Source organism: Nothoprocta perdicaria, unplaced genomic scaffold, assembly GCF_003342845.1.
Source record: "Nothoprocta perdicaria isolate Ctin4 unplaced genomic scaffold, notPer1 scaffold_26, whole genome shotgun sequence".
NCBI classification, from domain to species: domain Eukaryota; kingdom Metazoa; phylum Chordata; class Aves; order Tinamiformes; family Tinamidae; genus Nothoprocta; species Nothoprocta perdicaria.
Window position 1 is genome coordinate 5886560 of NW_020455488.1, and position 15713 is coordinate 5902272.

At 71.2% G+C, this 15713-nt stretch overlaps 2 protein-coding genes across 5 annotated transcripts; both read right to left on the bottom strand.

The window, feature by feature from the left end:
* Nucleotides 1-465: 465 nt before the first annotated feature.
* Nucleotides 466-5576, bottom strand: FES (FES proto-oncogene, tyrosine kinase). Of its 4 annotated transcripts, none has more exons than XM_026040551.1 (18): nucleotides 5352-5576; nucleotides 5113-5286; nucleotides 4745-4841; nucleotides 4490-4673; nucleotides 3988-4106; nucleotides 3785-3917; nucleotides 3588-3710; nucleotides 3239-3425; nucleotides 3061-3138; nucleotides 2731-2940; nucleotides 2357-2479; nucleotides 2159-2212; nucleotides 1935-2053; nucleotides 1708-1802; nucleotides 1510-1633; nucleotides 1024-1181; nucleotides 687-809; nucleotides 466-608 (listed from the first exon to the last, which is right to left on the bottom strand). In XM_026040551.1, the coding sequence occupies exons 1-18, from the start codon at nucleotides 5574-5576 to the stop codon at nucleotides 466-468; spliced, it is 2469 nt and encodes an 822-aa protein (XP_025896336.1). The 4 variants fall into 4 exon arrangements, with proteins under 4 accessions (XP_025896336.1, XP_025896335.1, XP_025896334.1 ...); XM_026040550.1 differs by having other exon boundaries at nucleotides 3061-3135; nucleotides 3785-3904; nucleotides 3969-4106; XM_026040549.1 differs by having other exon boundaries at nucleotides 3785-3904; nucleotides 3969-4106.
* A 3013-nt stretch (nucleotides 5577-8589) lies between these two features.
* FURIN (furin, paired basic amino acid cleaving enzyme) lies at nucleotides 8590-14975 on the bottom strand. Its single transcript, XM_026040590.1, has 15 exons — nucleotides 14771-14975; nucleotides 13514-13612; nucleotides 12990-13085; nucleotides 12727-12855; nucleotides 12387-12463; nucleotides 12169-12257; nucleotides 11823-11995; nucleotides 11123-11335; nucleotides 10921-11021; nucleotides 10726-10829; nucleotides 10494-10611; nucleotides 9688-9867; nucleotides 9493-9617; nucleotides 9282-9398; nucleotides 8590-9206 (listed from the first exon to the last, which is right to left on the bottom strand). Exons 1-15 carry the CDS (start codon nucleotides 14948-14950, stop codon nucleotides 8638-8640), a joined length of 2370 nt encoding a protein of 789 aa, XP_025896375.1. The 5' UTR covers nucleotides 14951-14975; the 3' UTR covers nucleotides 8590-8637.
* Nucleotides 14976-15713: the final 738 nt, after the last annotated feature.

Consider the following 15713-nt stretch of genomic DNA (forward strand, 5'->3'; position numbering starts at 1 on the left):
GCGCCGGGCCTGCGGCCCGGCCGGGACCCGCGGAGCCTGTCCCGGGATGAGCGGCTGTCCCGGGATGAGGGGCTGCCCCGGGATCAGCGGCTGACCCGGGATGAGGGGCTGTCCCGGGATCAGCGGCTGTCCCGGGATCAGCGGCTGTCCCGGGATGAGGGGCTGTCCCGGGATGAGGGGCTGCCCCGGGATCAGCGGCTGACCCGGGATGAGCGGCTGACCCGGGATGAGCGGCTGTCCCGGGGTGAGCGGCCGTCCCGCAGCCCCAGGCCCCGCAGCCCCTGCTGAGCCCCCAGGCAGGGTGCCCAGGGCACCTCGAGCCCCCCGGCACAGCCACCCCCGTGTCCCCGAGCAGAGGCAGCGAGGCCGAGAATCGGGTTTATTGCAGAGGAGCAGAGGGCAGCGCCATGCACCGGGGCGGCCGGCACAGCGCTCRCCCCACGGGCACAGGGATGGGACGGGGACTCAGCGGTGCCGCTTGCGGATGCCCAGCAGCTCCTGGTGCAGGGCGCTGAAGCCGGGCCGCCTGCGGGGCTCGTACTCCCAGCAGCGCTGCATCAGGCGGTACACATCCTCGGGGCAGTGCTCGGGGCGCTCCAGCCGCACGCCTGCAGGACAGCCCCGCTGCAGCGCCCGCCGCAGCGCCCGCCGCAGCGCCCGCGGCACAGCCCGCGCATGCCGCCTACCCTGCTCCACCGCCTCGCGCGTCTGCTGGTTGCTGAGGTTGGCGTAGGGGACAGCGCCCAGGCTGAACGCCTCCCACAGCAGCACCCCGAAGCTCCAGACGTCGCTCTCCGAACTGTACCGGCCTGCGAGCACAGCCGCTGCTGCCAGTGCGGGACGCGGCACCGGCACGGAGGAGACCCCCCTGCCTCCCGCCGCAGCGCCCGCCATGTGCCCGGCATCGCCCGCCGTGTGCCACACACAGGACAGCCCCGCAGCCCCGGGCCAGGCGCCGTGCCRGCTCCAGCGCCCAGGCCATGGCCGTGCCGGCTCCTGGGCCGTGCCGGCGCACAGCCGTACCGTAGTTGAGGGCTTCTGGGGCAGTCCACTTGACAGGGATCTGCTTCATGCCGCCCGTGGAGGCGTAGATGCCGTCCTCCTCCTCCCGCGACATGCCGAAGTCGCTGATCTTCAGCGTGTTCTTCTCTGTCACTAGGCAGTTTCGTGCGGCCAAGTCCCTGGGGACAGCGCAGCACCCTCAGCCACGCACCCCTGCCCGCTGTGCTGTGCTGTGCTGTGCTGTGCCAGGCCCTGCTGTGCCATGCAGCACTGCAGTGGGGCCCACCAGGCACCCCATTCTGCACGGACTCTCTGCATGGAGCCGGGACCCCCGGCTGCTTCTATCTGCCCACACACAGCCAGGCCAGGCTGCAGCCGGCACCAGAGAGGGTTCCTGGCACCGTCCTGCCCAGAGCACAGTGGCCRCGAGGCGCGAGTCGTGTAGTGCCTTGCTGYGCTGTGCCACACCGTGCTGTGCCCTGCCGTGCCGCGCTGTGTGGAGCCCACCTGTGGATGCAGTGCTTGCTCTCCAGATACTCCATGCCAGCGGCTGCGTTCTCCGTCATCTTGATGAGCTCCTTCACCTTGAGCTGGCTTCCCTCGCTGCGCAGGAAGCTCAGGAAGTCGCCGCCTGCACGAAGCCCGCGGCATGAGCCGCAGCCGGCAGGGACATGGTCTGCGGGCGCTGGCCGGCCCGRTGCTCACCCTGCACCAGCTCCATCACGATGTAGACAGGCTGCTTCTGTGTGCAGACACCGATGAGCCGCACGATGTTGGGGTGGTTATACTGCTTAAGGATCCTGCGGCCGGAGCGATGCCGTGAGCGCCATGGCCAAATGCCGCAGCCGCACGTGCCACTCAGCAGGGCCAAGTGACCCGGCATCCCAGAGGGCGTCCAGGCTGGCCCCGCTGAACGTGCCGGGCACACAGACCTGGCCTCCTGCAGGAACTTGGCCTTGAGCTCAGGCGGTAGTGTTTCCCGGCAGGACTTCACGGCCACGGGGGTGTTRTCTGCACGCAGACGCCCGCTGAACACCTCCCCGAAGTTGCCCTGCCCGGAGAGGTGGAGGCGCTGCCTGCCGCGGTGCCGCAGACCGCGGGGCATCGCRCCCCAGCGCTGCGCGGCCGGCCCGCTCCAACCCTGCCCCGCRCTCACCCGGCCGATGCGCTCCCCCAGCAGCACGTCCTCGTGGTTGAGCACCCACTTGTCCTGCGGAGAGCAGGGCTGGTGAGACCTCTGCTGCCCCCCAGCCCCACGTGCTGGCCCAGCAAGTCCCAGTGCCTGACACGGTGCGGTGCCCCATGCACCACGTGGGCTGGGGCGGCCACGGGGACACGGCCCCCTCGCCGCTACCTTGAGCACAGCCCTGGCCAGGATGATGCCGCTCTTGCGCGTGATGGGCTGCCGGCTCTGCAGGCAGTGCTCGATGAGCAGCGGGATGGTGGGGAAGCCGTCGCCCTCCAGCCGGTACATGTTCTGCAGGGGAGGGCACGCAGGCGTGGGCTGCGCGTGCGGCCGTGCAGGGTGTGCACTTGTGGGCATGCRATCAGGGCCGTGCACATGGCTACACACGTGGGTGGGCATGCATGYGCACAAGGCAGCGTGCACGAGTGTGCACATGATGTGGGGCTTGCTCCCGTGCCCTGCGCCGCTCTGTGCACTCGCACCTCGTTTGCAATCGTGTGGTTGCACGGCCCGGCGCTCGCCTGCAGCCCGCGCTCACTCACATCAGCAGCCTGGATGATGAAGTGCCGCAGCTGCCCATCCCACAGCACGCTGAGCACAAACTCCTGCTTGCCCTGGCTCTCTCGCACCAGGAAGTCCCCGCTGCAGGTGAGCAGCTCCTGCACCTCCGAGCGTGGGATGGCCCCGTGGTACCAGGCCTGCTGGCACAGCGGCTTCTGCACCTCCGGGATCAGCGGCACGGGGGGTGGCAGCTGCACAGAGATACGGGTGAGCCTGGCTGGAGCAGGGGCTGGAACTCCATGGGGAGGGGGCTGCAGGACAGCCAAGCAAAGGCAAAGACGGAGTGGCTGGGGAGRCTGCACCGGGCTCACCAGGTACTTGGGGCGGAAGATGCCTGAGATGTGGCTTTTGAGGGTCTCCAGCGCRGTGGCCCCGCTGCGCTCCTGCTCCTGGGCATGGCGCTGGCGTGAGCAGCACCCGGCACTGCCGGCCGAGCCGCAGGGCTGCCAAGCTGGCCGAGCCGTGGCCCTGTGCGCCGGGAGGACTCACCCCGGAGGAGAGGGACTGCCGGTCCTCGGGGAAGGGCAGGGCGGGCAAGGGATCCCCGGAGTCGAGCTCTGCCAGCCGCTGTGCCAGCAGGTCCCGCTGCGCCCGCAGCTTGGCCTGGGCGCAGAGGCAGCCCTGGAGCTGCTGCTGCGCCTCCTGCAGCCCCTGGCGCTTCCCCAGCAGGTGCACCCTGCGGGCACGGCGGGCTCAGTGTCGACCGCATGCCCTGCAGTGCCCCGCAATGCCCTGCATGCTCCGCAGTGCCCCGCAATGCTGTGTATGTTCTGCATAGCCTGGCATGCTTTGCCTGCCCTGCATGCCCCGCATGCCCCGCACTGCCCGCCGCGCTCACCGTTCCCCGGGGCCCAGGCCCTTCTCCTCCTCCCAGATCTGYGCCTGCAGCTCCTGCACCCGCTGCTCCTTGCAGCCCGTGGCCTCGGTGGCTGCYGCCAGCTCCTCCTCGAGGGCCGTCAGGCTGCAATAGACATGGCTGCAGTGGCGGCGCCGCGCCGCTCCGGCTCCCCCYGTGCGGCAGCGCGTCCCGCTCACGAGTGCTGCACGCTCTCCACCGTGAGCTCGTTGAGCTGCAGCTCGCCAGGCGCCAGGTTCTCCGTGTCCTCCAGCAGGCTCTCGTCGAAGCGCACGGCCGGCGGGGCCTCGCTGCCATACCTGCGGAGCAGGGCTCAGCGGGGCCGCACAGAGCGCCCGGCCGCGCAGCGGCACCGCCACGGACCTGTGGCCCTGCACGAAGCTGCTGTACTCGGTGGCGGGGTCGATGGCCTGGATGGCGCGGGCGATTTCCTGGTGCACGGCCAGCACGTCCTCCTGCACCAGGCTGCTGATGCTGTGGTACTCCCAGAGGATCTCCCGCCTGCCAGGATGCAGGGCCAGGCGGGTAGGCGCTTGCGCACCCCTGCGCAGCTCGGGCCCTGCGCCCTGCACCGGGTGGTCGCTACACCCCACACGCGCCTCGTTGCTGTATCCAGCCCAGTCCCAGCACCCAGCGTGGTCCCTGCCCAGCCCTGGGACACAACAACCATGTGCCGCCCGCAGCCCACACAAGGACGTGGCATCGCGGGCACCCCAACTGCAGCGCTCCAGGGGCCGACGGAGCCCCTGCCTTGTCGAGGGCTGTGCGGGTGAGGCAGCACCGGGGCGCTGGGGCCCGGAGTGCTGGGGGTCTCGGTGGGGGTGCTGGGGGTCCCAGCCAGGCGCTGGGGGTGCTGGGGGTCCCAGGTCCGGGCTGGCACTTACAGGACGAGGAGCATCTCCTGCTGCAGGCTGTAGAGGGACTGGTGGAGGGCGGGCAGCGCCCGCTCATAGTGGTGCTCATGGTGCAGTGCAGCCGCCCGCACGGCCAGCACGTACTGGTTGTGCAGCGCGTGGAGCTTCCAGAGGCTGCGCACATACTTCTCCTTGGCCTTGTCGCGCTCCTTGTCTGCGGGCAGAGGCCGTGGGAAGGCGCTGGCGCCGCTGCCCGCCCGGGCAGGAGCCGGGGCCGCCACRCACCTTTGCTGGCCTCCTGGTAGCGGCGCTTGGCCTGGGTGCTGTCGCGCGCCAGGCTGCGGTACTGGCTCTTCAGCTTCTCCATGTCCTGCTGCGTGACCTGCGCGCGGGCTCAGCACGGCGGGGAGCCGGGCCCAGCCGCCCCACGTGGCAGCCCCATGTCCATCCCATCCCTGTTGCCAGCCCCGGTCCCAGCCCCATCCCTGGCTCCAAACCCATCCCTGGCCCTGGCCCCAACCCCAGCCCTGCCTTTGCTCCTGGCCCCGTTAGAGTTCCTGTCCCCATACCCATCCCTGTCCCCATCCTTATCCCCACTCCCACTCTCATCTCAGTCGTTGTCCCCGCGCCCGTGCCGGCGCCGGTGGCAGTACCCGCGCGTGCTCCTGGCTCAGCTGCTGCCACTGCTCGCTGAAGGCCCTGCGGAGCTGCTGCTTGTCGCGGATGAGCAGGCCGAGCTTGGCGAGCGGCCCGGCCGCCAGCTCCTCCGCGTGCCGCCGCAGGATCTGGCTCAGCGTCTCCGTGTGGCTCGCCAGCGCCCACCACGACTGCGGGACAGCGCCGTGAGGCCGCGCCGCGTGCCCGTGGCCACATGGCTGCACGGCCACCTCACCTCGCCGAGGCGGCTGCCGTGCTCGCCGGCACGCGCCGGCCCTGCGCCTTCCTGCTTCTCCAGCTGGGAGAACATGTGGTGCAGCAGCCCCGCGTACTCGCGGTCACTTTTGGCGCGCTGCGACATCCACTTCCTCATGAGCTCCAGCAGGCGCAGCTCGCTGTCCTGCAGCCGCAGCAGCGCGCTGTGCCCCTGCGCGCACCACAGCTCCGGCCCGAAGCCCATGGCGCCGCGGGCCGCTGGCACCAGCCTGGGGGCACAGGGAGGGCTCAGCCGCTGTGGAGCAGCGCTGCCCGCTGCCGGCACCGCAGTGTGCAGGAGAGGCCGCAGCAAGGCCGTGCAGCGCTGCCTGCAGCGAGGCCGTGCAACGCTCTCTACTGCCTGCACCGTGGTGTGCAATGCTGCCTGCACCACAGTCATGCAATGCTCCCTGCACCACCATGTGCAATGCTGCCTGCATTGATGCCATTGCACAGTTCTCCGCTGCCTGCACCACCACTGTGCACTGCAGCCTGCAGTGAGGCCGGGCAGTGCTCCCGCTGCCCTCACTGCTGTGTGCAATGCTGCCTGCACCGCAGCCATGCAACGACCCTGCTGCCTGCCCCATGCCTGTGCGCTGCACCCTGCTCTGCTCCCTGCGTCCTGCACTGCTGCCTGCAGCCGGGTCTGCATGTCCGCCCGCCCGCCCTGCGGTGCAGGGTCAGCGCTGCGGGAGGCCAAGGGCAGCCGGTGCCCCAGGACCGCCTGGGGCCCACATGGGGACAGGAGGACAAGGAGGAAGTGCAGGGTGGAAAGGAGCAGCGGCTCTGCCGCAGCAGGGAACACCGCGCGGGGCTGTGGGGGCTGCGCGGGGGCTGCACATGGGCTGGGCGGGGGCTGCGTGGGCTCTCCTTGTCCCATGGCCCCAGTCCCGGCAGGGGCCGTGTGCTCTGCTCGGGGCCGCGCTCCCGGTCCCCACCAGTGCCCGGAGTGCCCGCGGGTCGGGCTGAGGGACGGGAGCAGCGCAGTGGATGGGGCAGTGCACGGGCCGCAGTGCCGGGATGCAGCTGGTGCTGCAATGCGACCCCAGCATAGTGGTTGACCTGAGCTGTAGCGGGGGCCGCACAGGGACCGCACGGGGTCCTGGCCGCGCCGTCCCCCGGCCCCCAGCCCTGCAGCCCCCCAGCCCTGCAGCCCCGCAGCCCGCGCGCTCGGCCCAACCTGCGGCTGCAAGGAGGTCCCGCGGGGCTGCGCTGCTGCTGCTGCTGCTGCCGCCACCACCGGCCCGGCCGCCGCGCCGGACCCTGGCGCAGCCCCGGCTCTAAGAGAGGAACAGGAAACCCTGTGCTGACCAAACAGCCATTGCGAGATTTCCTGCACCTCCTCCCTCCCCTACCGCCGCCCTGCGCTGGCCTGTTGTGACCCCGTTCCGGCACCCCACAGCCACCACGGCCCCACTGTCCCACCGCCACAACCCCATTCTTGCACCCTGCATCCCAGCACAGCTCCACTGCTGATCCCGGGTCCCCATTCCAGCACCCTGCGTCCCGGGATGGCCCTGCCGCTAGGTCCATGACCCCATCCCTGGGCACTGCGTCCGCAGCAGCTCCCCGTCCTGGAAAGGATGATCCTGCCCGGGCGTCTTCGCGGGCAGCAGGGCCAGGAGAGGCACCGTCTGCCCCCAGCTGCGCTCCTCCCGCTGCAGTTGTCAAGCTCCATGTCCCTGCTCCGTGTCCCAGCTCCTGCTGCGGTATCGGTATATCCCACACAGGCGGGATATTGCAGCCTCCACCTGCAGGGAGCTCTGTCCACGGCTCAACGGGCAGTCCTGGATCCTGGGGGTGGAGGCAGGACCTGAACCGGGGGCCTCCCCGGGGAGGGTTTTGGGGCTCCAGGTGCATGAGGAGGAGTGTGCACACAACGGAGTACGCATGTGAGGAAGAGCACACGGAAACGGGTGCGCACACGAGCTGGTGAGCGCGGGGCAGTGCACATGGGGCAGCGCATGCAGGGCAGCGCACATGGGGCAGTGCATACATTGCACACAGTGCCCGCGGGCTCCAGTTTTAACTTCGCCCCAGGCAGGGCAGGCGACGGCCGCTGCAGAGCCCTCCCGCCGCCACGAGAGCCGCAGCCCCCCAGCCTGGTGGGGTCCCACACTCGGCTCCACGGTCCCAGGACGGCGCCGGCAGCGCTCGGGGCAGCGCGGGCTGCCAGCGCAGCCGCCCACCAGAGCCCTCGGCAGGGCCGGGGTGCAGGGGGCTGCAGCAGGAGGAAGCAGCGGCGTCACCGCAGCCGCGCTCTGATCGTCAGTGCAGGAAGCTGCGGCCGCCGCCAGCGCAGGACCAGGGACAACGAAGGCAGCGCGGAGCTTCCCCGTGCCGGCCCCGGCGCTGCCGCCGGCTCCAGGGCCCCTGGAGGGGCCACGATGGCTCCGGCTGCGGTGCCACGGGGCAGACACAGAGCACAGGTAGCACGCGGCTGGTTTGCATAGTTCTGAACATTTAATAACTCCATCTCTCTAGCGTTATATCCACATCCATTAAATTAAAAATGGGCTCAGGAGGCAGCTCCTGGCTGATTAAATTACAAGAAAAAATTACTGTGCACCAAAAAGTTATTATAGAAAAATAGTCCTGTGGCCCCCGGCAGGCGCCGCGGCCAAGGGGCAGCCCCGGTGCGGGGGCGGTGGGACCGGGGGTGCCGGGGACCGCGGCCGGGAGCGAGCGGATTGTCACCGAGGGGGCAAGGCACGTGGGGGGGGCCCAGGGCACGGGACCAGCCCGGGGCGCTGCCGGGGCCAGCGCTGGGCCGGGGCCACGCGGACGTCCCCGCGGCGCCACGGGGACGGGTGGTGCGGGGCAGGCGGCGGCCACCGAGGCCGTTATTGCTGTCGAGGACACGGCGCAGGCGTCAGGGCAGCGCGCGCTGGGTCAGCCGGGTGCTGCAGGGCCCCGGGGCGCTCGGCCCAGGGCCCCACGGCTGCACCAGCCCCGGCGGCTCGTGCAGCCCCCRGGCCGGGCCTGGCTGGCAGGACAGGGCCAGCGCGGGCCCCGCGGGCAGGGAGCGGGYGCTGCGCGCGGGACGGACAAGGTGCTGCGAAGCCGGGACGGGGCCGAGCACGGACAGCAGCAGTAGCAGGGCCCCTGCGGCGCGGGTGCACCGTGGCACGGTGCCAGTGCAGGACGGCGGCAGCGCAGCCCCCCAGCAGCCGCGGGACGGTGGCGGGCACGGACGGGAGCGGAGTCCGGGCCCCTCCGGCCGACCGGGCCCAGCGGCGGGCAGGACGGAGGGGCCACAGGGCTCATCAAAGGGCACTTTGGTCTCTGATGAAGGCAGTCCTCTCGCTGTGCACCTCATAATCCTCACCGTCCGACTCGAAGGGGGCCTCCTCCTGCCACACGTCGGAGGGCAGCCCCTTGTAGGAGATGATGCCGCTGTCCAGGGCRTAGATCTTGACGCCCCGCAGGCTGAAGCCCGAGCGCAGCTGCAGCGCCAGGAAGACAGTGCCAAAGACAACGACAATGAGGACGCAGCTGAGGCTGGCCACGAGGACAGGGAGGTTGGCGGGCGGAGAGGWGGCGGGCGGCCCCTCGGCCTGGCCCAGCGCGGGTGACGCGCGGCTGCTCTGCGTCTGGTGGGAGCAGGAGAAGTCGAGGCTGCTCCAGTGGGAGTGCGCGGGGCACGTGAGGCACTCGTTGGCCGAGGGCCCCGAGCAGGTGGCGCAGGACGGGTGGCAGGGCAGGCAGAGCTGGGGTGCCAGTGGCTCCACGCTGTTCTCCAGGGTGTAGTGGGTGCTCTGGACGCCGGGGGCGAAGCCGGGCGGGCAGCGCTTGAGGCAGCTCTTCTGGTGCAGGTAGTAGCCCTCCTCGCACACTACAGGCAGGCGGGGGTCAGCGGGCGCCGGGGAGCCGCGGCGGGCCCCCCTGCGCCCCCCGGCCCAGCACTCACCCACGCAGGCCTGGCTGGGGGTGAGCGTCTTGCAGCCACTGCTCTCCAGCTGGTTGGAGAGGCTGGGCGGCTCCGTGGCCGTGCCGTAGAGCACCAGCGTGAACTTGGTCAGGGTGCCTGCGAGGACAGAGSCCGCACCAGGGCTGGCCCGGGGCACCCCCTGACCCTGCAGGTCCCCCCGACCCTGCGCCAGGGTCCGGCGCAGCCCTACCGTAGTTGTTGGCGTCACTAGTGTTCTCGATTTCCAGCACCCAGTCCCCCGCGGGGTCCTCGTCCCACGAGTGCGTCGTCATGAAGGCCCAGTCGTTGAAGCCGTCAGCCGAGTAGTCGTGGGGCCTGGGCAGGGCAGAACGTGTCCGGGGGGCGTCGCAGCCGCGGCGCCTGCCCGCCGGGGCCCAACACCTACCGCGAGGCCAGGAGGGTGGAGCGGGTGCCCATGGGGCTGACCAGGTGGATGGCCAGGTCCCCCCGGCGATTGTAGGACAGCGTGAGCCGGGCCTGCGCGTGCTCCAGACGGCTGATGTAGTTGGCCTTCCCCACGCAGGCGTCCACTTTGCGCCGCACCTCCAGGCGCTTCCCGATGTCCCTGCCGAGGAGACGGGCTGAGCGGGTGCCCCGTCCTGCGCTGCACGGCCCCTCGGTGCCGCCCGCGCTGCCGCGGGACGAGGAGACCCGGTCCCGGGCGCAGCCCGCGGCGCTGGCCATGGCCGTGTAAGCACCGCAGCCTGGTGGCCACTGCTCAATCCCCGCTCTGTGCTGGCCATCAACAGGCCCTTTCTTTGCCGGGCGCCGCGATGCCGAGCACGAGGAGCGCCTGTCCCGTGCGCCCGCCATGGCCCGGGGGAGCGGGCAGGGCACCGAGCAGAGCTGGCACCCGCYGTGCCCAGGGATGAGACACGGCAGGGATGGGAGCTCCAGGGAGCGCCCGGTGCGCGGCCACATGCTGCACCACGGCCAAGTGAGAGTAAAAGGAGCCTCTGTCTAAGTCCTGAAAAGCCCCTCTGTCCGAGGGCTCCTGCGTGCTGTTCCCAAAACCGCAGCATCCCAGCCTGGACGTGTCCTGCTACACCCTGCCCGACCGGAGCAGTCAAGGGATTGTGATCACAGCTTTTCCAGCCCTTCCCCAGCTCTGCAAGACGGCGCTGGGGCTGCAGAGCTRAGGCTGCAGCTCAGCCCTGGGTCCCTGCTGCCCGTGCAGCGCCCAGCCCTTACTTGGGCTCCGTGAGGATGTCGATGACACATTTCCTCTGAGGCCCCACTGAGGTCCAGTTCTTGGCCAGGGTCACCATGGCCCCGGCGTCCAGCAGCCCGTAGCCATACGAGTGGCTGACTGCGGAGAGAGGGGCRGTCAGGGTGGGGGGACACCCCGGGGAGCCCCATGCTGGCAATGTCGTCCCCCCACACTCCCCGGGTTGGAGGACACGAGACCCAAGAACCCCAGCACCTTTGCGTCCAACACCGTTGGTGACCCAGTCGTTGGCGTTGAGGTGCGCTGGCTTGGAGGTCTGCACCACCAGGTGCTGCATGTCCCGCCACGTGAGGTTCTTGCTGCGGGGAGATGCCCGGCCGCACGTGAGTCCCCAGGAGGGGCCGCTGGCTCCCGCGGGGATTCAATGCCCTCCTCGGGGCCCAGCCTTACTTGGCCTCCAGGGCGAGAGCGATGATGCCAGCAGCCAGCGGGGCCGAGGCCGACGTCCCCGTGTGCGACTCGGTGCACTTCTGTCTCAGGTCGGTCGTCACCTGCAAGGAGGAGCCCACGGGTGAGRGGGGCAGCAGCGGGCGGGACGGGAYGTGGCCGGAGCCGCGGGGCAGAGYGGGCGACTCGCGGGGCCCAGACTCACGATCTGCTTCTCGTTCTGGTTGCCGCTGCTGTAGGTGGTGGCGAGGGTGGAGGAGCAGGCCTCGCTGTACCAGGGCACATTGCCGTACTGCGTGGTGCTGCTGATGGACAGCGTGTAGATGCTGTTGGTGTAGCCGTCGCAGTTGCAGCTGTCGTGCTCGCGGCCCCCGTTCCCCGACGCCCAGACGAAGATGGAGCCCAGGCCCCCTCGGCCCTGCGGACGGAGGCAGAACACGGATCAGCGCCGGCAGCGGGGGCTGGTGAGCGCTGCCAGCCCCACAGCCGTGTGGCAGCCTCGTCTCGTGCAGCACCCGGCTCTCTGGGCACGGAATCCCGGGCAGAAACCAGCTGTGCAGGTGAAGCGCACAGGCTGCACCGCAGCTCCGGTGGGCACTGGGCAGGGACGATGGGCAGCGGGAGCAGGGAGCTGTGGAGATGGGAACCAGCACAGGGATCCACAGCGCGGGCTCGGGGGGAGCTTGCTGAGCAGTGGGAGTGCAGGCTGCTCGGAAGCAGAGATAAGCGCCGGAGGAGCCGTGACTCAGATCCATCACACAGGAAGAACCGGAAAAACCAACAGCGCCAGATTGAAGAGATGGGGCCACGGCGCCTCACCGGGAGAGCGGGGACAACCCGGCTGCCTGGAGCAGTTGGGAAGTGTGGGAAGGGCCGGCAGGCGCCCGGCACACTCCCGGGCTCACCTGGCTCACCCCTCGGAAGAACGCCTCCTCCGCCAGCCGGGCCGGGCCGTCCACTGTCTTCCCGTCATCCTCGGGGCCCCAGCTGGCACTGTAGATGTGGATGTGGTTGGGATTGAGGCCGAGCGAATGGGCCTCCACAGCATCAGTCACCTCCCCATCCAGCATGCGCACGCCTAGGGCCAGAGAGCAGAAGTCACGGCGCGGCGCGGCGCCRGGTCGGGTCGGGCTGGGCCCCGCAGCCCTGCCGCGCACGGCGCCCACGCCGCGACAGAGCCGAGAGCCGCGGGATCGGTGCGGCGGCCGAGGCGAGCGCCGCTCTGCGCTCCCGCAGGGCCGCGACACCCACCTCCGATGCGCGCGTTGTAGGCCACGCCGACGCCGCAGATGCCGTTGTTGGCCACGGCGGCCACCTCCCCGGCGCAGCGCGTGCCRTGCCTGCAAGGCGGTGAGCTCAGAGCAGGGCCGTGTGTCGGGAGCGAGGAGGCAGCCCCTCTGTTACCCCACGGCCCGCGGGGGGACCCCGCTGCAGCCGGCCTGGCAGCCGCCCACCGCCTCCCTTCTCACCGGTTGTCGTTCATCTGYGTGTAGCGGGGCTGCGGGTCGGGGTCCTGGTCGTTGACATCAAAGCTGGCCCCTGGATCCTAGAGGAYATCAGACCTGGCCATCAGAGCTGCAGAACCAGCCGGTGAGACCAGCGCCCTGGGCCGTGCCTGCACTGGGGCGGTGCTGCTGGGCTGAGCGATGCATGGCGCGGGCTCGCTCCCCACCACGGCTCTGCTCCACGTCCCACCGTGCTGGTGGGCCCACCTGGCCACAGCGCCAATCCAGGCTGGTGCCCCGGCCCTGTGGGCTCCCACACCTGCAGGCTCCAGAGCCATTTGCCTGGGGATCATCCAACACTTACATAATTGCCCTCCAGGTCGGGGTGGTTCTTCTCGATGCCATCATCCAGGATGGAGACGACGATGCCCTTGCCGGTATAGCCCTGCTCCCAGGCCTGCCGCACGTTCAGGTCCCGCTGGTTTGTGTTGTACTGCCAAAGGAAGGCCGGGTGTGCAAGGCTGGCCCGGGGCGAGGAAGCCCCCCGGGACAGGCRCAGCCCCGGCCTCGGTGCTGCCTCCAGGCCAGGCGGAACCGGCACCGCACAGCCMGGCCCCGCCAGCTCACCAGGTACCACTGCTGCGGGAACTTGGGGTCCGTGGGCTCCATGAAGATGTCCCGCTTGCTCCTGCGCTTGGCCACCTGCTGCTCCAGCCAATGCACCTGGAGCAGAGACCGGGCAGCTGCTGCAGCCCTGCCGCCCGCAGCGGCCACGCGGGACCGCGGGACGCGACGGGATGGGCAGGTGGGCGGTGCGGGCGCCACGTGGCRCCGGGGCGCCGAGCTCCGCTGAGCTGCAGAGGCGGCCGGCGCTGCCCCACGCCGCACACCCGCTGCGCACGGYGCTGCCGCACGGCTGGCACACGGCCCGGAGCCGGGGAGCGCGGCGACCTGCGGTGCTGGGGCAGGCGCGCGGCACCGCAGGCGCCGGCCGGAGAGCCCTGGGTCACCGAGGCAGCCCCGCATCCCTGTGGCGCGGGAGGCCGGCGGCCGGGCTGCCCTAGCTCGTCCTGACAGGGCCGGGGCCGGTGGAGGCGGCTGCTCCCATCACCAGGACCCGGGGACAGGGCCGGGTGGCGCGGGGCACCTACCTGCGGCTCCCGGGCCAGGCGGYGGTGCCAGGGCTGGTGGGGCGAGAGCGAGCGCTTCACCACGCCGTGGTGTCGGAAGTGGTAGTAGTCACCGAAGATCTGCACAAGAGGCAGGATTGGAGACTCCGGGACCCCGGCGTCCCTCCTGCCGCCCCGCGCCGGGGGCTGCCCCACAGCCCCATCCCGCTGGCAGCCAGGGCAGATGGGAGGCAGCTCCTCCACAGCCCCTCGAGGCTGGGCGGCACTGAGCGCAGCGCATGTCCCATGTCCCACACGGCCCACAGGATGCTGGCGCACAGCAGTGCTGGCAGAGCGAGGCACACGTCCCATGTCCCACGTGGCCGGCAGGTTGCAGGCGCACGGCCCCRCATCGCCGCTGCAGCGCCCAGCCTGGCCTTGCAGGCAGCGCTGCCCTGCTGKGGCGCAGGAGCCGCAGGGGAAGGGGGACAGACCCAACCCATTCCCTATGGCTCTGCCTCCCCCTGCTCCTCCAGTGTAACCAGCTGCCCAGGGCAATTGGGAACCACGGGGAGCAGGGACTGTCCTACTCGACCCCTACCCGCGTGCCCAGTCTCACGGGCAGGGGTGGCCGCACACTCGTCTGCGCAGGACACTGCCCCACAGGTCCCAGCCCAGCAGGGCAGCGCCCAGGGCCCCCAACTCCCCGCCGCGGCCACCACATCCTGTCCCAGCCAAGCAAACACCGCGGCTGCGGAGGCAGCAGCGGGGCAAAGCACAGCCTCYGTCCACCCGCCTGGACCGGCACCTCCGGGGCAGCCGGTGATGCCGCCGGGCGCACGGCGGGCCAGGAAGGGGCCGGCCGCGGTGCAGCCTCTCGAGGAAAGCGGGGAATGCRCCAAGACGGCTCGCGAGCGGCAGCAGCTCTGTGGACCCGGCTCATCCTGCTCCCCGCTGCCTCCCTCCCCGGCACAGCCCAGAGCTTGAGGCGCCGGGGGCTCCTGCGGGCAGCCCACGCGCAGCAGGACGGGGCACCGGGCTGCTCGGCACGGGCCCGTGCAGCAGCCGCCGCTCAGCRAGGTCCTGACACGGCAGCCGCGAGTTGTGCAACTTCCTCTGGGATTCGCCCCGCGCTTCCTTCCTGYGGAGCGGGCGCAGTGCCAGCGCGCGGCCACCGCGGCACAGCGAGCCCCCAAGCTGGCATGGCGCGGCCGGCGGGAGAAGCCACCCCCGACCCGGCTGCGCTAAGCCAGACACGGCCACGCGCCGCAGGGAGGCCAGGCAGGCGGGAGCACTCACCGGGCCCAGGTTGAGGAATCCATGTTTCCTGGCAAGCCGGTCAGCCTCGAGGGGCCCCGCGGGCACCAGCACGGCCCAGGTGTTGGTGTAGACGCGCCGGGCCAGCGCCTGCGGGGCCAGCAGAGCCAGGGCAGCCACCAGCGTCCACAGCAGGAGCAGCGAGCGGGGCCGCAGCTCCATCGGCGCGGCTGCAGCCGCGCAGCACCGCGCTGGGCCCGGTGGGCTCCTCGGCGTCAGCGCCGCGTGCCGCTCCGGCCCCCGCGCTGCCCCGATGGCCCCTGTGCTGCCCCAGCGACCATGGGGACGCAGCCCCGACGGCCAGGCCCACAGCAGGACAGCGGCCGGCACGGCACCAGGATCTGCGGAGAGAGAGGAGAGAGGTCAGAGCCGGCGTGGGATGGGCCCCGCGCAGCCGACGGGCTCCCAGTGGATCCGGGCGCCTCTGCCGCCTGCTCCGGGCCCGGCAGCGCCGCGGTCGCTGTCACCCGCAGCAGCTCCGCTCTGCCCTTGCTCAGGAGCACAACATGGTGACACAGTGTGACTCATCCCAAAACAGGGACAAGCATGAGGAGCGGGGTAGGGACACGCGGCTGCCGTGGCGCAGGGCGCCGGAGCGCAGCACACACTGCGCAGGGGGACRGCAGCGGGGACCCCGCGCAGCGCAGCGCGGCTGCCGCCCTAGGCTGCCCGGGGAGCTCTGAGCAGCGCCCCGAAACGCCCGCGGCGACGCAGAGCGAGCGGGGGCAGCAGGAGGGTGCAGCGCGGGCAGAGCAGGCGGTAGCCCCGGTGAGCCAGGGCCGGGGCGCGCGGGGCTGACGGCCGCGAGCCCTGGAGGCGCCGGGACCGCACGCGGGCTGCGGCGCTGGGAGCACCGGGGCTGCGGTGCCGGGCAGCGGGGCCGCACCCGGGGCAGGAGGGGGCCCCGCGTCCCGACACCGCGGCT